This window comes from Saccopteryx leptura, chromosome 4 (genome assembly GCF_036850995.1).
Source record: "Saccopteryx leptura isolate mSacLep1 chromosome 4, mSacLep1_pri_phased_curated, whole genome shotgun sequence".
Lineage (NCBI taxonomy): Eukaryota > Metazoa > Chordata > Mammalia > Chiroptera > Emballonuridae > Saccopteryx > Saccopteryx leptura.
The window spans coordinates 223122806-223148492 of NC_089506.1; the positions used below are offsets into that span (position 1 = coordinate 223122806).

The following is a 25687-nucleotide window of genomic DNA, read 5'->3' on the forward strand; positions in this document are numbered from 1 at the left end:
GAAGGCATTATGCTAGGTAGAGTGTCAGACATAAAATAAATAACAAATACAATATGATTCTACTGATACAAGGTCCCTAGAAGTAGTCCAATTTATAGAAGCAGAAAGTAGAATCATGGTTATCAGGGGAGGAAGATGGGAAGTTCCAATTATCAGGTAAAGATTTTCTTTTTGAAATAATGTAGAAGTTCTGGAGATGGATAGTGGTAAAGTTTGCACAATAATGTGAATGCTCTGAATGCCAATGAACTGCACATTCAGAAATGTTTAAAATGGTAAATTTTATGTTACATATACTGTATATATATTTTTTGTGACAGAGACAGAGAGAGGGACAGATAGGGACAGGCAGACAGGAAGGGAGAGAGATGAGAAACATCAATTTTTCATTGTGTCACCTTAGTTGTTCATTGATTGCCTTTGTGCAATTGATTGAGCAAGTGACCTCTTGCTCAAGCCAGTGACCCTTGGGCTCAAGCCAAGTGACCTTGGGCCATAAGCCAGTGATCTTTGGGCTCAAGCCAGTGACCATGGGGTCATGTGTATGATCCCATGCTCAAGCCGGCGACTCCGAGTTCAAGCCGGATGAGCCTGTGCTCAAGCTGGCAACCTCGGGGTTTCCAACCTGGGTCTTCTGCATCCCTGTTCGATGCTCTATCCATTGCACCACCACCTGGTCATTATATACCAATGTATACATTACTGGTCAATGTATAACATTACTACAATAAGATGGACAGTGTTTCAAAACATTTTTAAAGCCTGAGGAAATGAAAAGATCACCATCAGTCATATTTCAGAACAGCCACCTTAGAAAGAGTCCCTGAAAATTGAAAAAGCTCCCCCAGACTTACTGAAGTAGTCATTGCAAAACATTTATATTTGCCTGCGTGCCTGGTTTCTTTTTAAAGTGGACACTTTATATAGACTATCTCTTTGGTTCCCAATCTAGCCTTCTTTCTGCCATTCTTCAGAACCCTACGTCTCCCAAGGAGACTGATAAGTGGAATGGATAGGGATATTTAGGGAGATTCCTCTCACACCTTCATCATGTATTACATCTTCCTCTATTTTTTTCAACTTCTTCTTGTCTAGTGATCAAATTGTTCAATGTATAAAACATCTCCTGTCTCCTTCTCACAACGCTGAGTAAACTCTAATTCTTCCGTTTGCCTCACAGATAACTTTCTTCAAAACATAATCCAAATTCTTAGCTTCCCTTCTCTTATGAGAAGACAATGTATCCGCCAGCATGCAGGCTCCCCTAGTGCCCTCTTCTGATTGTATGATGGCCGTGTTCCAGGAATGAGACCGCCATTTCAGGCCCCCATTTCCACCGCCCAACGAACCCGCGCGCAACTGTTCTCGCCAGCCTCACCCGTGAATTCTGTTTCCTAAAGTCGGCGGACACTGTTCAGGCTCTCCCTTGCCTGGGACCCCCTGGAATTTGGCCATCTTTGACCATTTCCTCCTTCCTGAATGTTCCTTCCCACTTGGTTTCTCTTCAAGGTGATGCACTCACTCTCAGGTGGCCTGTGCAGCCAATGACTGGCTCTGTAAGGACACAGAGGCCAGCGGTCTTGCTTCAACTTAAAGACTTCTCAGACATGCTTTTCTGTCCCAGAGCTCTAAGAGCTCAGCGAGGCTTCGGCTACCACTCTATCACAGGTCACCTTCTCCTTCTGGCCCATCCTTCCTTCCTCCCAGCACCCTGTTTGGCGTATGACCCATGGAACATACCTTGTCCTCTAATAGTGTCAACGAAGACAAAGACACTCTTGTTTCAGATGTTGCCCTTAATGCTTCACTGTCTCTTCAAAAATGTATTTTCCTTCCCACCCAAGTACTAAATGGGAAATGATATTTTCAAACAACAGTTCAGATAAGGGTCTAATATCCAAAATATACAAAGAGCTCATCAAACTCAACAACAAACAAACAAACAAGCCAATAAAAAAAATGGGAAGAAGACATGAACAGACACTTCTCCCAGGAAGAAATACAAATGGCCAACAGATATATGAAAAGATGCTCATCTACATTAGTTATTAGAGAAATGCAAATCAAAACTGCAATGAGATACCACCTCACTCCTGTTAGATTAGCTATTATTAACAAGACAGGTAATAACAAGTGTTGGAGAGGCTGTGGAGAAAAAGGAACCCTCATCCATTGTTGGTGGGAATGTAAAGTAGTACAACCATTATGGAAGAAAGTATGCTGGTTCCTCAAAAAACTGAAAATAGAACTACTTTATGACCCAGCAACCTCTCTACTGGGTATATACCCTCAAAACTCAGAGACATTGATATGTAAAGACACATGCAGCCCCATGTTCATTGCAGCATTGTTCACAGTGGCCAGGACATGGAAACAACCAAAAAGCCCTTCAATAGATGACTGGATAAAGAAGATGTGGCACATATACACTATGGAATACTGGATCTCCTACTCAGCCATAAGAAATGATGACATCGGATCATTTACAACAAAATGGTGGGATCTTGATAACATTATACGGAGTAAAATAAGTAAATCAGAAAAAACCAAGAACTGCATGATTCCATACATAGGTGGGACATAAAAACGAGACTAAGATTCATGGACAAGAGTGTGGTGGTTATGGGGGGGGGGAGAGGAAGGGAGAGGGGAAGGAGTAGGGAGAGGGACACAAAGAAAACTAGATAGAAAGTGACAGAGGACAATCTGACTTTGGGTAATGGGTATGCAACATAATTGAATGACAAGATAACCTGGACATGTTTTCTTTGAACATATGTACCCTGGTTTATTTATGTCACCCCATTAAAATTAATAAAAATTTATTTAAAAAATGTATCTCCCTCTTTAGACTCTCCCGATTTAACAGTATCAATATCAATGCCTGCCCATGATTCTTATCTGTTCTCTCCAGCCATCCACCTGTCACCTGTCCTCCCTCCTGTCACCTGACACGATGCTTCTTACATGTCACACAGTAATAGAGTTCTTACCTTTTGGATGTCCTCAGTGATGCAAGAGTTATCAATGAACACATGTCCCGAGGTAGCGGTCTGTTCTCCACTCAGAATTTGGAAGGTCGAAGTTTTTCCAGCTCCGTTGAATCCAAGCAATCCAAAGCATTCCCCTCTTTGTATCGTAATGGAGATATTTTTCACAGCCAAAGTGACTGGACACTTAAAATATATCTTTTTAAAAAATATATAGTAAAGAACATTTGTAGGTCAAGTACAATAAATAGCCCAAACACCCAGCAACCACTAACATCAGTTTTCCAAAAATTCTTCTGTTACACTGGGGGAAATACATATAGATCTCACAGAGCTACAATGAGCCCTGGCACCAATGACATGCTTTTTAAGCAGGAATAAATCCAACTTATGTTGGCCAGGGAATGATGTTACCTTTGTGAGTTCCTTAATAAGCACTGTGTAACTTAGCCACTCCCGAGGTTGCCCCAGGATTTTCCTTCTTTCATTTTCTACATCTTCATCTTCACATTCTCCAGATAACTCCTCAGACAATTTTTTCTGTATGTTTAAGACACAAATCACAGAAGCGGTGGCTCTTTAAGGGCTCTCTGGTCTAGACTTGGATGGCTTCACGAAACGTAAACTAAAGGATAGTCTCAGAAAGAGACTGGATGACATCAGAGTAATGGCCATGTGGAAGACATCCCCGATTTCTCCCCTTGAACTGTCAACAAATTGAGCAGCTATAACACAGCGGAGCAGCCCCAGCAGCTGGGCTCGCGGGCTTGCCTGAAAGGTCCGTGCACTGAATGGACTAAAGGGGGGAAGAACTGAGAAGGGAGGAGGAAGATAAGACGCACTCGCGGTCAGCTCTGGAGCGGACACAGGGCTGGATGGTTTGGGATTTCATCCACTGGGGCTCTGGAGAGGAGGGGAGCTCAGAGTGACTGGGTGTTTGTTTGTTTTTCTTTTCTCGGCCAGGGCTATGGAGAGAGAGAAAAAGCTTGGGCTGTCTGGGTTTTGTCTGCCGGGGCTACAGAGAAAGAAGCCCAGAGTGACTGGGTCTCCTTCTGCCAGGAGGAAGTAAGTGAGATTGAGGGGCAGAGAGAGCGATACCAAACCAATGTGGTGAGAGAACAAGGGGTGTCATGGCCAGTGTCTCTGTGGTCTGCCTACGGCCCGCACTCAGCCCAGAGACAGAGAAAATCAGAGTGTGGACCTCCAGCCTCCCAGATCCTGCTTCCCACAGAGAAGGGCAGTGCCTACCCCAGAGCCACTCTCTCCCCTGAAGAATGAAGACACTGCCCTCTGTGCCTGATGTCCCATTTTCATAAGTGATTCTTCAGGTCCACGCTTGATTACTCACCTTCCTGTACGCCTTATAGAGGCCAAAGTAAATGTACTGATTGAGAAATGTTCTTAGTTTCCACAAAGTCGTCTCCCAAAAGAAAACCAAGAGAAGGTAAATAAGGCCTATGATGCTCATCATAACCAGATACTTTCCAATCATTTCCTCTTCAAAAGAATAAACAGACTTCGTTGTATCTGACCGTGGGAAATGGAGAGAGAGACAGAGAGAGGAAGAGAGATCTTACTGCGGGGTATTGACACAGTAACCGAGGCCTAAGAAAAGGACAAATAAAAAGAATTATAGGATAAAATAAAATGTTAGGCAAAGCTGAGAAGTAGAGTGTGAGAGGTGATCGTTCTGCTGCACAAATTCCACTTAATAACAAATAATAAAATTTGAAAACTAATCGTCATGAGTATACTCTATGGTAACCAAGTAAGTCTATGACTAGTAACATATTCATTTGTATGTTTACTAATTATGACAGGTTATGAAAAATATGCCTGAAGTCCTTTCAGAAGTGTAAAATATTAACTTGATAATTAGAAAAAAGTATAAAGTGCAAATACTTTTGAAAAAGATAACACTATGTTTTTTCTTCTTTTCCAAAATAAGAGGAGGGGGAGATAAGAGAGACAGTTTCCTGTATGCACCCCGATAGGGATCTACCTGGCAGGCCCTGTCTGGGGCCAATGCTTGAAACCTAGCTATTTTTAGCACCTGAGGTGTAGGCTTTAGAGAGCCATCTTTAGCACCTGGGCTGATGCATTCGAACCAGCTGAACCACTGGCTGTGGAAGGGGAAAAGAGAGAGAGAGGGAGGGAGGGAGGAAAGTGGGAGGGGGGGTGGAGAAGCAGATGGTTGCTTCTCCTGTATGCCCTGATTGGGAATTGAACCTGGGACAGCTACATGCCTGGCCAATGTTCTACCCCTGATGCAACCGGCCAAGGCTGATAACACTATGTTGTAAAATGGTAAAAATGATCATTATCTGACACTTATTGAAGTTTCTCGAGAAGAAAGTGAGTAATAAGCACAGAATTCCTGTTAAAAGAGAATTATAAATGCTCTTTTCTTTAAAAAATTAAAAAAAATTTAATTTAGAAAATTAAAATTAACAGGGTGACATTAATCCATAGAGTACTTAGGTTGTAGGTGAATGTTCCTATAGCATCAGAACTGTGGATGATGTTGTGTACCCATCACCCAAAGTCAGATCATTTTCCATCACCTTCTGTTTGTCCCTCTTTACTCCCCCCCCCACACTCTTCCTCCATGTCCCCCTTCCCCAGGGAACCACTTCACTTTGATGTATGTCCATGAGTCTCAGTTTATATCCCACCCATGTATGAAATCATACAGTTCTTTGCTTTTACTGATTTATTTCACTCAGTATAATGTTCACAAAGTCCATCCACGTTGTTGTAAAGGGCAATATGTCATTATTTCTCATGGCTGAGTGGTACTCCACTGTATATACATACCACCTCTTCTTTATCCAGTCCTCTATCGAGGGACCCGTTGGTTGTTTCCATGTCTTGGCCACTGTGAACAATGCTGCAATGAACATGGCAGTGCATGTGTCTTTATGTACTAATCTTTTTTATTTTTTCAGTAGATACCCAGTAAAGAAATTACTGAGTCATCTGGTAGTTTTTCCCTTAATTTTTTGAGGAACCATCATACTTTCCTCCATAATGAGTGTACTAGTCTACATTTCCAAAGCAGTGAAGGAGGGTTCCTTTTTCTCCACAGCCTCTCCAACACTTGTTATTAACCTGACTTGTTGATAACAGCCAATCTAACAGGTGTGAGGTGGTATCTCATTGTTGTTTTGATTTGCATTTCTGTAATAGCTAACGAATATGAGCATATTTTCATATATCTATTAGCCACGTGTGTGTCTTCTTGGGAGATGGGTCTGTATACATCCTCTCCCATTTTTTAACTGGGTTATTTCTTTGTTTGTTGCTGAGCTTTGTGAGGTCTTTATATATTTTGAATATTATCCCCTTATCGGAGCTGCTGTTTGCAAATATCATCTCCCATCTGGTTGGCTGTCATTCTGTTTCATTGTCAGTTTCTTTTTCTGTGAAGAAGCTTTTTACTTTGATATAGTCCCATTCATTTATTTTTGCCTTTACTTCCCTTGCCTTTGGGGTCAAATTTATAAATTGTTCTCTATGGCCAAGGTCCATGAGTTTAGTATTTATGTTTTTTTCTATGTATTTGTTTCAGATCTTATATTTAGGTCTTTGATCTATTTTGAAATAATTCTTGGGCAGGGAGACAAACTGTATTCATGTCTCATTCTTTTGCATGTGGCTTTCCAATTTTCCAAGCACCATTTATTGAAGAAGCTTTCTTTTCTCCATTTTGTGTTTTTGGCTTCTTTGCTGAAAAATATTTGTTCATATATACATGGTTTTATTTCCGGACTCTTGATTCTGTTCCATTGGTCTGTATGCCTGTTTATCTGCCAATACCATGCTCTTTTGATTATTGTGGCTCTATAGAATAATTTGAAGTCAGGTAGTATGATACCTCTGGCTTCATTCTTTTTTCTCAGGATCGCTTTGGCTATTCAGTGTTTTTTTATGGTTCCATATGAACCTGGTGATTTTTTTGTTCTGTTTCTTTAAAAATTGACATTAGGATTTTATTCAGGATTACATTAAATTTGTATATTGCTTTGGGTAATGTGGCCATTTTAACTATGTTGATTCTTTTGATCTATACACATGGACATTTTTTCCATTTCATTGTGTCTTTTCCAATTGCTAACAACAATTTGTAGTTTTTAGTATATAGGTCCTTTGCATCCTTTGTTAAATTTGTTCTTAGTATTTTATCTTTTTGTTGCAATTGTAAAAGGAATTGTTTTTTCTAAGTTCATTTTCCGATATCTTGTCATTACATATAGGAAAGCAATAGACTTTTGTATATTATATATTGAATTTGTATCCTGTGACTTTACTGTATTGGTTTATTGTTTCAGATAGTTTTTTGGTGGAGTCTTTGGGCTTTTCTATATTCAAGATCAAGTCATGTGCAAAAAAGTGATACCTTTACTTCTTCTTTTCTGATATGGATGTCTTTTATTTCTTTCTCTTGCCTGATTGCTCTGGCTAAACCTTCCAGTACTATGTTGAATAAGAGTGGAGAGAGTGGGCAGCCTTGTCTTATTCCTGATTTTAGAGAAAAAGCCTAATTTGTTTCACCATTTAGTATGATATTAGCTGATGGTTTGTCATATCTGACCTTGAGGACCTTTCCTTCTATACACATTTTATTGAGTGTTTTTCAACATAAATGGATGTTCTAGCTTACCAAATGCCTTTCTGCATCTACTGATAGGATCACATGATTTTCGCTGTTTGTTTTGTTGATGTGGTGTATTACATTGCTTGATTTATGTATGTTGAACCATCTTAGTGCTCCTGGAATGAATCTCACTTGATCTCGATATATTATTTTTCAATGTATTGTTGTATTTGATTTCCAGTATTTTGTTTAGGATTTTTCTATCTGTATTTATTAGAGATATTGGTCTGTAGTTTTCTTTTTTTGTGTTGTCCTTGCCAAGTTTTGGTATGAGGGTTATGTTGGTGTTATAAAATGTGTTAAGGAGTATGGCTTCTCCTTTAATTTTTTAAAAGACTTTGAGAAGGATAGGTACCAAATCTTCTTTGAATGTTTAGTAGAATTGATTAGTGTAACCATCTGGTCCTGGACTTTCTTTGTGTGTGTTGCAGAGACAGAAAGAGTCAGAGAGAGGGACAGACAGACAGGAAGGGAGAGAGATGAGAAACATCAATTCTTCATTGCAGTTCCTTAGTTGTCTATTGATTGATTTCTCATATGTGCCTTGACCAGGGGGCTATAGCAGACCGAGTGACCCCTTGCTCGAGCCAGCAACCTTAGGCTCAAGCTGGTGAGCCTTGCTCAAACCCGATGAGCCCATGCTCAAGCTGGCAACCTTGGGGTCTCGAACCCGGGTCCTCTGCGTCCCAGTTCGATGCTCTATCCACTGTGCCACTGCCTGGTCAGGCTTGGACTTTCATTTTTTAAGGAGGTTTTTGGTAGTTGTTTCTATTTTCTCCTCACTTATGGGTCTATTTAGGTTTTCCACGTCTTCATAACTCAGTCTAGAAAAAACTGTATAGTCCTTGGAATTTATCCATTTCTTCTAGATGGCTGAATTTGGTAGCATATAATCTTTCATAATATTCTAGTATGATCCTTTGTATATCTATGTAGTGTATAGTAATTTCTTCTCTTTCACTTTGTGTTTTGTACATATAAGTCCTTATGTTTTTTCCTTAGTGAGTCTAGGCTAGGATTTGTCAATTTTATTAATCTTTTCAAAGAACTAGTGTTGTATTCATTTTTTTTTTCTGAAGCTGGAAATGGGGAGAGACAGTCAGACAGACTCCCCCATGCGCCCGACCGGGATCCACCCGGCATGCCCACCAGGGGGCGACGCTCTGCCCCTCTGGGGTGTCACTCTGTTGCGACCAGAGCCACTCCAGCGCCTGGGGCAGAGGCCAAGGAGCCATCCCCAGCGCCCGGGCCAACTTTGCTTCAGTGTAGCTTTGGCTGCGGGAGGGGAAGAGAGAGACAGAGAGGAAGGAGAGGGGGAGGGGTGGAGAAGTAGATGGGCGCTTCTCCTGTGTGCCCTGGCCATGACTTCTGCACGCCAGGCTGACTACCACTGAGCCAACCGGCCAGGGCTGTATTCATTTTTATACTGCTTTTTATTCTCTATTTCATTTAGTTCTGCACTAAGTTTTACTTTTTTCTTCCTTCTTTTGACTTTGGGTTGCCTTTGGTCTTCTTTTTCTATTTTTTTTCTGATGTGATGTTAGGTTGTTTAATTGGGATCTCTCTTGTTTCTTTTCTTTTTTCCTCTTCTTTTCCAAACTGAGAGGAGGAGAAATACAATACTGCTCTTCTTCCTCTTACTTTTATTTCTGGCTCTTTTCTCCATTGTACTTCACTGTATCTCCCAAACACTACTTTCCTAACCTGTACTTATTTACAGTGGTACCTTGAGATACAAATTTAATTCGTTCTGTAACTGAGCTCATAAGTCAGTCAGCTTGTATATCAAACTGCCGATACTGGACCCGCGCGCCAACTCGCCAACTAGCGGCAGCTTCCCGAATCACGACTCATATCTCGGAATTTTGCTTGGATCTCGAACAAAAATATGGATCGAGCTGCAGCTCGTATCTTAAAAAAATATCGTATGTTGGTCTGTCTGTATCTCAAGGTACCACTGTGTTTGAAAGAAAATTTGAGTTCCTGTATGTGCCAGATACTATATTAGACACGGGGGAATAAATGTCATCCATTCCTTCAAATAAGTTCTATGCAGATAAGTGTTTGATTCTGAATGGTGACTGTGGTGGTGGTGGGGACATAAGTACACATAACACAACTACAATATGAAGCCTTCTCCTGGAATGTTTCCCATTTGTGCATCACTTAATGAAAGAACACAAGCTTTGGATCCCAGTTTTGGCTCATGAGAGCTGTGTGAGACAGACATGGGCAGTTTCCTCAGAATGAATATATTGTAAAAAGATAGCTTATAGAGATGTTCGCCTGAAACCTGGGTGCTCTTATTGATCAGTGTCACTCCATTAAATTGAATTTCTAAAAAACAGATTCTAAATAAAAATAAAATTAAAATAAAGATAGCCTAAGTTGGTTAAGACGTAGAATAACGTATGTAAATATACTCAGAGGTTGATTGTTAGTAGCTCTTAATTCCATATCCAATGACAACTTTAAACCTATTTTGGATTTGCTTTTGAGGCTTTATTATACTTACAAAGTTATCCCCCCACCCAGCCTTGTAAATTGGCCTATGTCCCGAACATGTGGTCTGACTTTCTCCTTTAAAATAAGGACAGATTTTGCACATCTCTCGTGGGCTGAGCCTGAGACTTCATTTCCTAGCGACGTCGGTCCATCCAAGATACTTACTTTTTTTATCGCAATCGAAGAAGGCAGCATACAGTTTTCTGGAGCACCATTCTTGCCTCTTGTAAAAAGCAAAATAATCACCAATGCACTTTGCCAGGTTGTAATTGGGGAAGATCAGTAATGATTTCAGTATGAAGGTCCTGGTGGCATTGGACATGCTATGGTGAACTCCTAAAAAAAGATAAGATTGGGTTTCGTTATAGGAAATGAACTCTCTCCAGGACCACACATCCCCCAATTTATGTTCAAACCAAGCTCAGGGAACTAAAAACCAGATGCTGATACTTGAAGAACACCAATTACCCAGTACGTTTGTTTCAGTTGATAGCTAATGATGGGCTGTGTTGGTATTCTCAAAAATCTTTTTGATGAAATGGGTGTCCACCTGACAAGTCTTCCTGGCACCCACTATGAACAGGAAACAACTACTATCTATTTTTTCCACATTTATAAACCTAATCAATCGAGTAGGGGGTGGTGGGTAAAGGTAGGAGATCCACCCTAGAATTCAACAGTAGGAAATGGATAGAAAAATTATGGCATATTTGAGAGTAGAAAAATCTTCAGAGAAACCAGGTGATGGGTAACTACTATCTCTCCAAAGTGTACTTAATATGAAAAATAATTAGAGACTGAATTTCTGGAGATATGCATGGCCATTGTAGAATGTTGATAATAAAGTCAGGTTTTCCTTTGGGGAAGACGATAGAAGGCTAGTCTAAACAGAAAGTTCACTTAAGACACTTTGAACAAAAAGAGATGACCAAGCAGTAAAAAAAAATCTCAAGTGCCAAAGTCATATCAATTCTGTCCTGTGAAGATCTTAATTTGATATAGAGACAAATAATTGATCCAGATCAACGGATTCTAGATATTGTCCACTTGAACAGATACCCAAAAAAATGGCACTAATTTTATACAGCAGTACTATCTTACATAACTTCTCATGATTAAGGAAGAGCTCTATGGTTGCACTAATATGTATGCTTATATTTGAAGAACAACATATATATGGCTAGTGAGCAATTGAACTGTGGTTAGTGTGGTTATGGAAGTGAATTTTAAATTGTGTTTCATTTCAATAAGCTTAAATTTGTTTCAATAGCCACATGTGGCTAGTGGCTACCATATGACACCGTACAGATAGAGTCTGATATCTTTTGGGCTGACCCTGTAGCAAAAGTAATCATGACTATCCTTCCCACCTCCAAAGAATAGAGAAAAATCTTAAGATGAGAAAGAGAAACACATCTGGAAAAAAAAAATGATGAATGACTCTTTTGGGATAGGAGAAGGTTAAAACTGACAATAAGAAATGTTGTTAAAAATAACAAGCATCCACTTTGGAATAGGCATTGGCTGTTCAGAACAGTATATGAATCAACTCAACGGTAAACTACTCTAAACCAAATGTGGTCATCTAGGTGTACACCGATGGAACGCCATTTCTCTAGAGAATCTTAGTGAGGGCATATTTTCTGTGCTCACTGGGCTGGCCCCAGCGCCTGGTTTACAGACTTCAGTAAGAGTCCCTCAGATTTGTAGCATTTTAAGGTAATGTTAGTTTCTTTCTTCTTTCCACTCTGCATCTGTTTTATTTACTCTTTGACATCATACAGCTGATGGAGACCTAATGAGTCATGTTCCATAGAAGTAGCAAAATAGCAGTCTCAGCCAGCTCTTCAATTTTAAAGGAAATACTTTTAATGAGTAATTAAGTATTATATTTGTTATAGAATGTTGCCCTTTCTACAGTTGAGCACTTCCCCTCCTAATCCTATTTCCTAAAAGAAACTTCATCATGTACAATTGATTTTTTTCTGCATCTACTGAGACCCTTAAGCATCTGCCATTAACCCATTCAAATGGAAATTTTATTTATAAATTTTCTAATCTAAAAGCAACCTTCTTAGATTCAGTTTGCTAATATTTATTTTATTTTATTTTATTTTATTTTATTTTCATTTTTCTGAAGCTGGAAACAGGGAGAGACAGTCAGACAGACTCCCGCATGCGCCGACCGGGATCCACCCGGCACGCCCACCAGGGGCGACGCTCTGCCCACCAGGGGGCGATGCTCTGCCCATCCTGGGCGTCGCCATGTTGCGACCAGAGCCACTCTAGCGCCTGGGGCAGAGGCCAAGGAGCCATCCCCAGCGCCCGGGCCATCTTTGCTCCAATGGAGCCTTGACTGCGGGAGGGGAAGAGAGAGACAGAGAGGAAAGCGCGGCGGAGGGGTGGAGAAGCAAATGGGTGCTTCTCCTGTGTGCCCTGGCCGGGAATCGAACCCGGGTCCTCCGCACGCTAGGCCAACGCTCTACGGCTGAGCCAACCAGCCAGGGCCCAGTTTGCTAATATTTTGTTTAGAATTTTTTGAATCAATGTTCATGAGTAAAATTAGTTCATGATGATGTTATAATTTTTATGGCATGAGACTTTTGTTCATCTCATAGAAAGGGTTGGAAATGTAATCTTGTTCTTTTCTGTATTAGTCGGGAGACAATACAGAATTCACCAGCAGATAATTTAAACTATTAACTATTCGAATTCTTGTAAGATGATTTGAATTTTCTAATGCTTCTTAAATCATATTTAGTGAATTTCATTTTTTTTCTAGACACATAACAATTTGTTTGAAGGCCTTAGTTAGTTTGTTGCCTTAACATTGTTTATCATATCCTCTTATTTGCCAATGTGTAACAAATATATGCTATATACATTTTATACCTAATATTTACCTCAATTTTATTATTAATCTTTCCAGCTGCTGGTTAGTGGGGCTATTGGTATTCTCTATTGTATATTTGTTTTCTGATTCTATAGTTTGTGGTTTCTGCTAGCACTTGCTCTTCAGGTCTTCCGCCCCCCCCCCCCCACTTTGTTCTTTTAACCTGATCTCAAGTTCTCTAGATAATATACCTGTGGGAATACTTTGAAGTCTGGGAATTGGGTATAACTGTGCCACTCACCTGAGGGCACAATCAACTGAGGTTACTTAAAATAAGCGATCAGGTTATCATTATTAGGATTATTGTTTGGCTTACACACATACTACGATTTCAGGAAACAAACCTACATGGGTACTTGCTGGTGGTTACAGATTCCGAAGGGAAATCACTACTTCTATTCCAGTGCCAAACTCAAACTTTGTAAATTTCCTTGTTGTGTGCTATCGAGGCATTAGTTTTGCTCATCTTTATAATGAAGACCCAGCCCCTCTTAACTCCAATTTTGGATAGAGCGATTAAACCTTTGTTGTCTGTGCCTCTCTGCCCAGACTCAGTCCCGTCGCGTCAACATGAAAAGTCCCCACTCAAAAACAAACCTCGAGTGTTGTATCGCAGGTGCTCAGAGTAATCTGTACGACTTCTATCAAGTTCACAGGATTTTCTCCAAAACCTAGAACTTCATGTGCTTGGTTACTGACTCACTGCTGTGTTCTGGGGAGGGAGGCATCTTAGAAAGCCCTTACATTTACCTTGTTGAAATGTGGTGTCTGTGAAGAGAGTGAAAATGCCCGAGAGGTAGTTGAACAACACAAGTCTGATGTAGGCAGACGTGCTTTTGGAAAACAGGAAACTCAGCAGGTACATGAGGGGGATGGCAGACCAGCCGTACAGCAGGAAGATCAGCATCGTGTCCAGGAAGTGGTAGTCTGTGAGGTACACATCCAGCTGGCAGAATTTCAACACCCCCTGAGACACACAGGGTACAGAGATTTTAAAGGCAAGTGACCACCAAGTGCAAAAATAATTCAAGGCAAAACATGCAGAGAAGGTCGGAACAAGAGACAGGGCTTCCCACTCTCTCCACTCTTTTTTTTTTTTTCATTTTTCTGAAGCTGGAAACAGGGAGAGACAGTCAGACAGACTCCCGCATGCACCCGACTGGGATCCACCCGGCACGCCCACCATGGGGCGACGCTCTGTCCACCAGGGGGTGATGCTCTGCTCATCCTGGGCGTTGCCATGTTGCGACCAGAGCCACTCTAGTGCCTGAGGCAGAGGCCACAGAGCCATCCCCAGCACCTGGGCCATCTTTGCTCCAATGGAGCCTTGGCTGCGGGAGGGAAAGAGAGAGACAGAGAGGAAGGCGCGGCGGAGGGGTGGAGAAGCAAATGGGCGCTTCTCCTGTGTGCCCTGGCCAGGAATCGAACCCGGGTCCTCCGCATGCTAGGCCGACGCTCTACCACTGAGCCAACCGGCCAGGGCCTCTCCATTCTTATTCAACATAGTTCTGGAAGTTTCATCCAGAGTGATCAGGCAAGAGAAAGAAATAAAAGGCATCCATATTGGGAAAGAAGTAGTAAAGGTATCACTTTTTGCAGATGACACAATCCTGTATATAGTAAACCCTACAGACTCCACCAAAAAAAAAAAAAAAAAAAAGATTAGAAACAATAAACCAATACAGTATCGTAACAGGATACAATATCAATATATGGAAGTCTATTGCTTTTCTATATGCCAGTGATGCAACTTCAGAAAACGAACTCAAAAAAACAATTCTTTTTACAATTGGATATTATTCTTGGCCGGTAATTTCTTGGTTTGAACATTTGGTTCCACTCCCGTCTAGCTTATAAAGTTTCTGCTGAAAAATCTTATGATAACCAAGTGGGATTTCCTTTATATGCTATGTTTTTTTTTCCTGGGCTGCCTTGAGAATTCTTTTTGTGTGTGTATGTGTGTGTGTCATAATTTTTGAAAGTTTTAGTACAAGATGCCTTGGAGAAGATCTTTTTGGGTTGAGGTAATTAGTTGTTCTGTCTGTTTCTTCGGTTTGAAGATATAGCTCCTCCCACAGGTTTGAGAAATTTCCATCCACGATTTGTTTGAATTGGCTCTCCATTCCCTTATCTCCCTCTTCTTCTTCTAGTATACCTCTTACTTTTACATTTCTCTTCCTAATGGAGTGGGATAGTTCTTGTAGAGTTCTTTCATCTTTTTTATGCTCAAATTCTTTGTGCATTACTTTTTAACTTCAGTATTACTAATTCTTTCCTTCATCTGGTCAGCTCTATTTTCTATGCTCACTCATTCATTCTTGATCTCTCGCTCTTTTTTTTTTTTTTTTTTTGTATTTTTCTGAAGCTGGAAACGGGGAGAGACAGCCAGACAGACTCCCGCATGCGCCCGACCAGGATCCACCCGGCATGCCCACCAGAGGCGATGCTCTGCCCACCAGGGGGCGATGCTCTGCCCCTCTGGAGCGTCGCTCTGCCGTGACCAGAGCCACTCTAGCACCTGGGGCAGAGGCCAAGGAGCCATCCCCAGCGCCCGGGTCATCTTTGCTCCAATGGAGCCTTGGCTGTGGGAGGGGAAGAGAGAGACAGAGAGGAAGGGGGGGTGGAGAAACAAATGGGTGCTTCTCCTATGTGCCCTGGCCAGGAATTGAACCCGGGTCCCCCACACGCCAGGCTGACGCTCTACCGCTGAGCCAACCGGCCAGGGCTCTTTATCTCTTTTGTTGAGGTATTATAACCAGAATTTCTATTTGGTTTTTTTTTTAAGTTGCAATCTCTTTAACAAAGTATTCATTTTGTGTTGATTTTTTTTCTGAGTTCATTAAACTGCCCACCTGTACTATCTTACATTGCTGAGTTGTTTTTTTTTTTTACAACTGCAATCTTGAATTCTGTGTCATTTAAATAAAACAATTCCACGTCTTTATGTTTATTTCCTGAATATTTTAAATTTTCTGAGTGGACTCATTACCTTGGTCTTTCATGGTATTAGATGGATTCCTTCTCTATCTCAGCATCTATGTATCAGTGGCACTTCTCTAGGAGACTGATAAAAGTCTTTTTTTTATATACAGTAGGTAACACTTAATTGAAATATTTTTTCTTATCTCTCTTGCACTTCTCTGGCTTTTCAAGTCGCTGTGGGGTGGTGAAAATGGCTTATGGTTTCTGAGAAGGTAGGCATCTCTCCTGTGATGTACCACCCCCATCCCTGGGGACCACCTTGGGAGGGGAATGGGGTGGGCAATGGGTTTCCAAATCCACGACATCCCAGTGCTGTCCCCCCGCAGCCTGACGGCATCAGCAGTGGAATGAGCTGGGGGAGCTCACTACCTCCTTTGTTGCTTTGCTCTACCAGCAACGGCAACTAGTGGACCTTTGTAGCATCTCACCTGTACCTCCATTTGAGATGGGATTTAGTAGCAGAGCACATCTGCTGCTCAGGGAAAAAGGTGTTTCTGTAGCACCAGTTCTCAGTTTGCAGACTATGTGCTCTGTTACCCAACAGGAAGGGTGAGCGGAGGCAAGCTCTGGGTGGGTGTGGGGAGGTGTCTAAGCGCCATCTCTTTGTTTCTTTGTCTGGAAGGCTGATTGCTAGACAACGTTGGCTGCACCTCTGTGCTTTGTGTCCCTTCCCAGGTCACCGGGCTCCACTGCAGCTGATACTGCCCATTCCTGCAGGAACGTGCAATACATCTCTTTCCTTCTCCCAACTGAAAGGAGTGCCAGTGACAATCTCACCGGCTCACAGACAGCAGGCTAACAGTTGTTAGGGAACTTAGGCAAGGGGAAGGGGGCGAAGGGATTGAGCAAAGATAGACCAAAAAGTGAAAATACCCATGAACATGGACAGCAGTGCGGTGACGGTGATGGAGGAAAGTGGAGGAAGGTATGAGGAGGATAAATGGTGATGAACAGAGATTTGATGTTGGGGGGTTGAATACACAATATAGGGTACAGAACATGTGTTGTTGAATTATGCACTTGAGACCTGTATAATTTTGCAAACCAGTGTCACTCCAATAAATTCAATGAAAAATAAGTAAGTAAATAAATAAATAGAAGTCACATACCTTCTTGGAAAAGCAACATACTCTGTTCTGGTAAAAACAAAACAAAACACACAAAAAAGCAAAAACAAACAAACAAAAACAACCCCACAACCCTATGCATATGTAAATATGTAGATTCTACCCAAATTAATTCTTAAATGAACTTGCAAGTAAGTTGTTCCAATGGAAAATGTAACCTCTTTGTTATGAAATTTAACACACACCTGAAACAGTACATAAGACATAAATGAATTATCACAATGAATCATTGCAAAATAACCCTGTGGGCAACTACCACAGTAGCCAGAACCTAAGAAATCTATTGTGAATTACTTTAACTCCTATAAAAAAACCACTATTGCAATTTTTACCATAAAATTTTTCTTTGTATTTATTTTGTTAAACTTTTATTTATTCATTTTTAGAGAGAGAGAGAGAGAGAAGAGGGGAGGAGCAGGAAGCATCAACTCCCATATGTACCTTGACTGGGCAAGCCCAGTTTTGAACCGGCAACCTCAGCGTTCCAGGTCGACTATCCACTGTGCCACCACAGGTCAGGCTTTTTTGTGTTTTTTTAACAGTGTGAACACATAAGCATACATCCCTAAATATGAACATAGAGTGCAGCAGGTCCTCAATGATGTCATTTTGCTCAATATTTTCATTGTAACATTGATACCACAGGAACTTAACCATGGTTTACATCAACTAGTCTATGGTAAAACCGGTTTTGTTGTATGTCATTTGGCTTGAAGTTCCAGAACCTACTGATGACGTTAAGTGAGGACACACTGCACGGTAGCGTCTGTAGTTTGAACATTTTATGAACATAACTATAATATGTATCCATTCATAGCTGACTTCTGTCACTCAGCATTGTGAGAGCTATCTACGTTTCTGGATATAATTCTCTTTCACTTTTTTTGAGACAGAGACAGAGAGAGAGAGAGACAGAGAGAGGGACAGATAGGGACAGGCAGACAGGAAGGGAGAGAGATGAGAAGCATCAATTCCTCATTGCGGCACCTTAGCTGTTTATTGATTGTTTTCTCATATGTGCCTTGACCAGGGGGGCTACAGCAGAGAAAGTGACCCCTTGCTCAAACCAGCAATTTAGAGCTCAAGCTAGTGACCACGGGGTCATGTCTATGATCCCACACTCAAGTCAGCAACCCCGCGCTTAAGTTGGCGAGCCCAGACTCAAGCTAGAAGAAAGAGCCTGTGCTCAAGTCAGCAACCTCAGGGTTTCGAACCTGGATCCTCTGCATCCTAGTCTGACACTCTATCCACTGCGCCACTGCCTGGTCAAGCTCTACTTCACTCCTTATCATTGCCTTATAATGTCCCCCTTAGTGTCCCCATTCGTTTCTCTATTTTACTTTTTATGGATAATGGATTGATTCCAGAGTTTGATTATTGTATTGGCTTGTTAGGGCTTCCAGAATAAAATAGCATGAACTGGTTGGCTTAAACAACAGAAATTTATTTTCTCACAGTTTTGGAGGCTGGAAGACCAATATCATGACAGGGCTGGTTCTCCTTAGAGCTCTGTTCTTGGCTTTCAAATGTCCATCTTTTTGCTGTGTCTTCACACGGTCTTTGCTTGCTGTTTGCACGCCCCTGATGTGTGTTTGTGTGTTCAAATATCTCCTTCCCTCCTTCTTTCCTTCCTTCCTTTCTCTCTCCCTCCCTCCCTCCCTTCCTCCCTCCCTCCTTCCTTCCTTCCTTCCCTCCCTCCCTCTCTCCCTTTCTCCTTCCTTCCTTCCTTGCTTCCTTGCTTCCTTGCTTCCTTCCTTCCTCCCTCCCTCCCTCCCTCCCTCCCTCCCTCCCTTCCTTCCTGTGAAGTGGGAGGCAGGGAGGCAGAGAGATAGACTCCCGCGTGTGCCCCGACGGGGATCTACCACAGAAGCCCCCTCTAGGGCCATGCTCTGCCCATCTGGGGCCAGTACTCTGTTGCTTGGCAACTGAGCCATCTCAGAACCTGAAGTGGAGGCCGTAGAGCCATTCTTAATGCCTGGGGCCAACTTGCTCAAACCATTCAAGCCATGGCTGCATGAGGGGAAGAGAGAGAGAGAGAGAGGAGGAGGAGGAGGAGGGGGAAGTGTGGAGAAGCACATGCTTGCCTCTCCTTTGTGCCCTGACTGGGAATTGAACCTGGGACTTCCACACGCCAGGATGACTCTCTACTACTAAGCCAACCTGTCAGGGCCCAGATTTCTTCTTCTTAAAAAGGATACCAGTCAGATTAAATTAGGAGCCACTTAAACTGCTTCATTTTAACATAGTCACCTCTTTGAAGGTCCTGTCTTTAAATATAGTTACATTTTGAGACACTGGTGGCTAGACTTAAACATATGAATTTTGGGGGGGGGTCATAATTTGCTCATCAAGCTACTATGAATAATGATTTCAAATATTTTCTTTATCATGCCTCTTGGTTAATTTTTTTTTTTTTTTTACAGAGACAGAGAGAGTCAGGTAGAGGGATAGATAGGGACAGACAGACAGGAATGGAGAGAGATGAGAAGCATCAATCATCAGTTTTTGGTTGCGACACTAGTTGTTCACTGATTGCTTTCTCATATGTGCCTTGACCGTGGGCCTTCAGCAGACCGAGTAACTCCTTGCTCGAGCCAGCGACCTTGGGTCCAAGCTAGTGAGCTTTTTGCTCAAACCAGGTGAGCCCGCGCTCAAGCTGGCGACTCTGGGATCTCGAATCTGGGTCCTCCGCATCCCAGTCCGATGCTCTATCCACTGCGCCACTGCCTGGTCAGGCTCTTGGTTAAAATTTACATACAATGCAATTTGTTTTCTAAGAGAATGAGCAAAGATAGTTTAGTGGCAGAATTAGGTTTACAGTATAGTTGGAGAATAGACATTTTCTTTTTTTTTTTTTTTGGCTTTTTTCTGAAGCTGGAAACGGGGAGGCAGTCAGACAGACTCCCGCATGCGCCCGACTGGGATCCACCTGGCACACCCACCAGGGGGCGATGCTCTGCCCATCTGGGCTGTTGCTCTGTTGCGACCAGAGCCAGTCTAGCGCCTGAGGCAGAGGCCATGGAGCCATCCCCAGCACCTGGGCCATCTTTGCTCCAATGGAGCCTTGGCTGTGGGAGGGGAAGAGAGAGACAGAGAGGAAGGAGAGGGGGAGGGGTGGAGAAGCAGATGGGCGCTTCTTCTGTGTGCCCTGGCCAGGAATCGAACCCAGGACTTCTGCACGCCAGGTCGATGCTCTACCACTGTGCTAATCGGCCAGGGCCGGAGAATAGACATTTTGCACATGAGCCCTCACAATATTTCTATGAGGCACCGAAGGTAAACGAACACTTACTAGCAGTAAGGAGCAGGCGATGAAGAAGATGAGGAGATCCCACAGCAGAGCTGAGAACCAGTACGCGAGAACAGAGGCCCCGCAGACAAACTGGATGTGCTTTGCCTTGGAGACCCTTTCCGTCACTGTCAGGAGACAAAAGCTACTGATAAAAAGAGCCATGCCAAAGTGTGTGTTGATGGCCACCTGGTATCCATCTGACAACCTAGAGGAGAAAACACAAAAGTAGGTAGATCAAAACATCAACACAGCAGAAAATACATATTTTTATCTTAATTTTTTTAAAAAAGCTAGTTTTAAATCTTACAGATATAATCAGAGCAGAAGAAACACATTTAGAGGGTAAAATTCTACTCTTATAAAAAAAAGAGCAACATACGTTTCACTCTGTTCCTCGGGAACGGGAAGTGGCTGGGGTTTATTAAAGACCGTGAGGGAGGCATTAGGGCCAGAAAGTGACTTGTAAAGAATGTTGTCTAGGATGGCCAGGGCCAGGGATGGTGAGTGGTAGGCTTGATTGTTGAACAGACCCGTGAGTATTATGTCATCGTTCTTCACCTCGATGGAAAATGCCACAATGCATGCGTAAATACAATCTTCATTTTCCATCAAGTACTGCAGTAGGTCACCTAGGATAACGATACAATATTGGTCGGTTTATCCATAATATTATAGGTCTATCGACAGTATGTGTTAGTGAAGAAGAACAACTAATTTTACTTGTTTGATTTTTCCCTTTCAGTTTTCTGATAATGATCATTTCAAACATCTGCCATCTTCCTGAAGCCCTGGATTGTTCGATTCAAAGTTCTCTTATTTCTGTGCCTGCAACTTAAATTCGACGTCACTGAGTAAACACAGGTGGCACAGTGTAGACTCTTTACGCTTGCTTGTCTGTCTTAAATTGAGCTATGAATAAATACTTTCACTTACAGTGTTTATTGGTTATTTTACAGCAGACCAAACCTCCCTGTGTGACAATTAAAAAGCAGGATAAAAAAAATGACAAATCGGCCCTGGCCGGTTGGCTCAGCGGTAGAGCGTCGGCCTAGCGTGCGGAGGACCCGGGTTCGATTCCCGGCCAGGGCACACAGGAGAAGCGCCCATTTGCTTCTCCACCCCTCCGCCGCGCTTTCCCTCTCTGTCTCTCTCTTCCCCTCCCGCAGCCTAGGCTCCATTGGAGCAAAGATGGCCCGGGCGCTGGGGATGGCTCTGTGGCCTCTGCCCCAGGCGCTAGAGTGGCTCTGGTCGCAATATGGCGACGCCCAGGATGGGCAGAGCATCGCCCCCTGGTGGGCAGAGCGTCGCCCCTGGTGGGCGTGCCGGGTGGATCCCGGTCGGGCGCATGCGGGAGTCTGTCTGACTGTCTCTCCCTGTTTCTAGCTTCAGAAAAATGAGAAAAAAAAAAAAAAAAAAAAAAAAAGACAAATCATCTATTGGAAGGTATTCTATATCTTAGGAAAGCCATCAACATTTGGGGCCCAAGACCTTGGAAGGAATGGAAATGCATTGAAGTGAGACAAACATTCCATGTGCTTTATTCCTTCGAAGCACTTTAGATTTATTATTAATGGTGGTGGCGCCTTTTGGTAAGTGCTCCAGCTCTCCATAGGGCTCATCACAGGCTTTCTTTACCTTAGGAGTAAGACTGTGTAAGAAATCGATGGGTTCTTAGACACATTCAACCCAGTTATCAAATCCCTTCCCCGCCCGCTGGGATTTGCCTCCTTCCCATAATCTTATTGCTCCCCTTGGAAATTAAACCTTCTCGGAAAATAACCTCATGCCAATTATTCACCCTTTTCACACACAATATCTGGCATTCAATTAGGAAATGTGTAGGTAAAACAAAAAATAGAACCAAAAAAAAAAAAAAAAAAAAGCAGAGATAATAGATACAGCTCTACAGGCAAACTAGGCATTAGAAATAGGGAATTCACCAGACAACTGGATCCATAGAAAGAATAAATGTTTGTGTTATCATCGAAAAGAGACATCAATTAAAAGTAAGAATTCGATATTTTTCTAGATGGTGGAATTAAAGAATATTTTAATTAAAAAAAAAAGAATTCAATAAACAACTCATAGCAGGTTAGATACAAATGAAGAGTAAACAGGAAGCTAGAAGACAAGTTAATTAGGAAAAAAACAAGTCAATGTCACAATGTCAAAAAGGATGGGGAACAAGAGAGAAAACATTAATCAGTAATACTACTCAGCTGTAAGAAATGACGTCGGATCATTTACAACAAAATGGTTGGATCTTGATAACATGATACAGAGTGAAATATGTAAATCAGAAAAAACTAAGAACTGCATGATTCCGTACATAGGTGGGACATAAAAACGAGACTAAGAGACGTGGACAAGAGTGTGGTAGTTACGGGGGGGGGGGGGAGGAGAGGGAGGGAGAGGGAAAGGGGGGGAGGGGCACAAAGAAAACTAGATAGAAGGTGACGGAGGACAATCTGACTTTGGGTGATGGGTATGCAACAGAATTGAATGACAAGATAACCTGGACATGTTTTCTTTGAACATATGTACCCTGGTTTATTGATGTCACCCCATTAAAATTAATAAAAATTTATAAAAAATATAATATTCACAATGACATGGGAAATGATTACAGATACTGAGATATCAAAAGGATAATAAAAGAATACTGTGAACAACTCCACACATACAACTTGGACAAGATGAAATTAAACTACTTCCTCAAAACATAAGTAAATCAGAAAAAGCTAAGAGCTATTTGATTTCACACACAGGTAGGATATAGGCATATGGAAAAATGCTCAACATCACTAACTATCAGAGAACTTCAAAGTAAAACCACAGTGAGATACCACTTCACACCAGTCAGAATGGCGCTCATTAACAAATCAACACACCGTAAGTGCTGGCGAGGGTGTGGAGAAAAGGGAACCCTCCTGCACTGCTGATGTGAATGCAGACTTGTGCAGCCACTGTGGAAGAACAGTATGGCATTTCCTCAAAAAATTAAAGATAAAACTGCCTTATGACCCAGTTATCCCACTTTTAGAAATATATCCTAAGAATCCCAAAACACTAATTCAAAAGAAGATATGTACCTCCATGTTTATTGCAGCATTGTTCACAATAGCCAAGATCTGGAACAACCCAAGTGTCCATCAGTGGACGAGTGGATTAAAAAGCTGTGGTACATATACACAGTGGAATACTACACGGCCGTGAAAAAGAAGGAAATCTTACCTTTGGCAACAACATGGATGGACCTGGAAACTATTATGCTAAGTGAAATAGGCCAGGCAGAGAAAGACAAATATATGACCTCACTCATTTGAGGAATCCAATGAACAATGTGAACTGAGGAACGGAATAGAGGCAGAGGCTGGGTCACGGGGACCAGAGGGACAGCTGTCAGAGGGAAGGGGGATGAGGGGATGGGATCAGAGAAGGTGAAGGGATTAGTGAAATTATATATACGTAACACAGAGATACAGGTAACAGGACAGAAAATCCCAGAGGGAGGGGGGAAGGAGTTAGGATTAGGGGGGCAAATGGAGTGTACTGGGGGGCACATTGTTGGGGGTGAGGATGTTATATTAACTTGAATCCATGTTAACATAATCAATTAAAAGATTTAATAATAATAATGACAACATGAATGGTGGAGAAGATACAGGAGATGAAGGAACAGCTTGGGACCACCACCATTTCATTCTGTAAGGTCTAGATTCATGTGATATATTACATTCTGATTAGATAGTTTTTTTTAAAAAAAAACCCTCATTCTTTATTTCATGATAATATGCATATTGGCACTTTTTTTTTTTTTACTTGAAGGAACAAGTGTCGTGTAGGCAACCCACAGCCAAAGTGCCTCCATCTTGTTTTGAGGCTAGCAGCCTTAGAGAGGGTATTTTTTGAGTCTGAGCTGCCGCTATAAAATTGGTGACTAACGGGAGGAGGAGGTAGCTACCTATACAGTTAAGATTCTTCTTTACAAGTCACACAGCCAGATCTTCATCTAAGAACCCTTTTTTAAAAAATTAAGCCTTACCTTGCACTTCCTTAATTGTGTGTCTGTCAGGATCGAGCATACTCTTAAGATGCTGTAGGAAAACCAGAGTCACTTGAGGATCCCCAGAAATAGACAGAGGCACAACGGTGTGGCCATACTGATCCAACTCCATTTGTCTGGCCATCTCATCGCTGTCACTAAACAAAAGGTCATCCACCTTTTGCAGAAAGGTAAGCGAACCCAGAAACGCCAACATCTGCAGCAAAACGAGCTTCCAGTTACGCCAACTGAATATGGCCCTCTTCAGGAGCAGGGCACGGAACTGCTGGTGGTAGAGAGAGCACTGAAGGAAAGGGAGAGAAACAGAACATCACGACAATATCCACAGACCGAAGCAGGTCATCCACATTTGGAAATGACTAGGATGAACACTCTGGAGTCCCACGGAAGAGATACATCACATTTCTAAACCCTCGGGATAGAATCTATGCCCAGTACGACAATGCACAAGGAGTGTGCCCAGCCTTCTGTCTGTATAACGCAGGGGTCAGCACAGCTATGCCCCTTTATTTCTGTATTGTCTGTGGTGGCTTCTGGGTTCAAGGACAGGACTGAGTGACCACAACTGAGACCACCTGGCCAACCAAGCCTTACAATGTGTATCATTTCCTTCCATAAAAGTGTTCGGACTTCTGCTACATGGTGTCACCTAAAATATTTTAAGTTCTGGCTTTCGATATATAAATAACATACGTAGGATCTCAACCAGATGATTTTCCTCAGACTTCAGCAAGTCAAGGAAACCAGGGTGTTTTAGAGAAGGGGCACAGCGGAACTCCCAGGAAACTCAGGGACGTCCCGTGTTGAGACTCATACTGATGAGAGAACCATTTCATATGTGCTATCACCGCCCACCACAAAGCGTTCAAGTAGTGTGCATGCTTGATCATTTTAGGAATCCTAATCACTCCAGCTCATTCCAGTTTCAATGAACTAACACATTTCTAGGTTATCAGTTAAAATAATAATAATAATAATAATAATAATAATAAAGAATTCCAAAAACAGAAAACAAAATGACCGAGCAATGAACAGTTGAGATGGTTTCGAGGAATTCACCTCTGCCTTAGGAAATTAACCAGGTCACGCACGGTACAGGCTTCTCCACATCTGGTTGGGTTGGCCGTGGCTGGGAGTTCCACGCTCCTTTCGTGCAAGTCTTTTAAAAAGTGCCT

The 25687-nt window shown here is 42.1% G+C and overlaps 1 protein-coding gene across 1 annotated transcript in view; it reads right to left on the reverse strand.

Moving 5' to 3' along the window:
* The window catches only part of LOC136404365 (phospholipid-transporting ATPase ABCA3-like), an 87299-nt gene that overhangs the window by 10990 nt on the left and 50622 nt on the right, over positions 1 to 25687 (reverse strand). Inside the window, exons 19-26 of the mRNA XM_066383683.1 lie at positions 24492 to 24795; positions 20826 to 21075; positions 20447 to 20651; positions 13796 to 14012; positions 10318 to 10488; positions 4339 to 4517; positions 3405 to 3530; positions 2994 to 3188 (exon numbers count right to left, since the gene is read on the reverse strand). Coding sequence (XP_066239780.1) covers positions 2994 to 3188; positions 3405 to 3530; positions 4339 to 4517; positions 10318 to 10488; positions 13796 to 14012; positions 20447 to 20651; positions 20826 to 21075; positions 24492 to 24795 — 1647 coding nt within the window. The remainder of the gene's footprint in view (positions 1 to 2993; positions 3189 to 3404; positions 3531 to 4338; positions 4518 to 10317; positions 10489 to 13795; positions 14013 to 20446; positions 20652 to 20825; positions 21076 to 24491; positions 24796 to 25687) is intronic.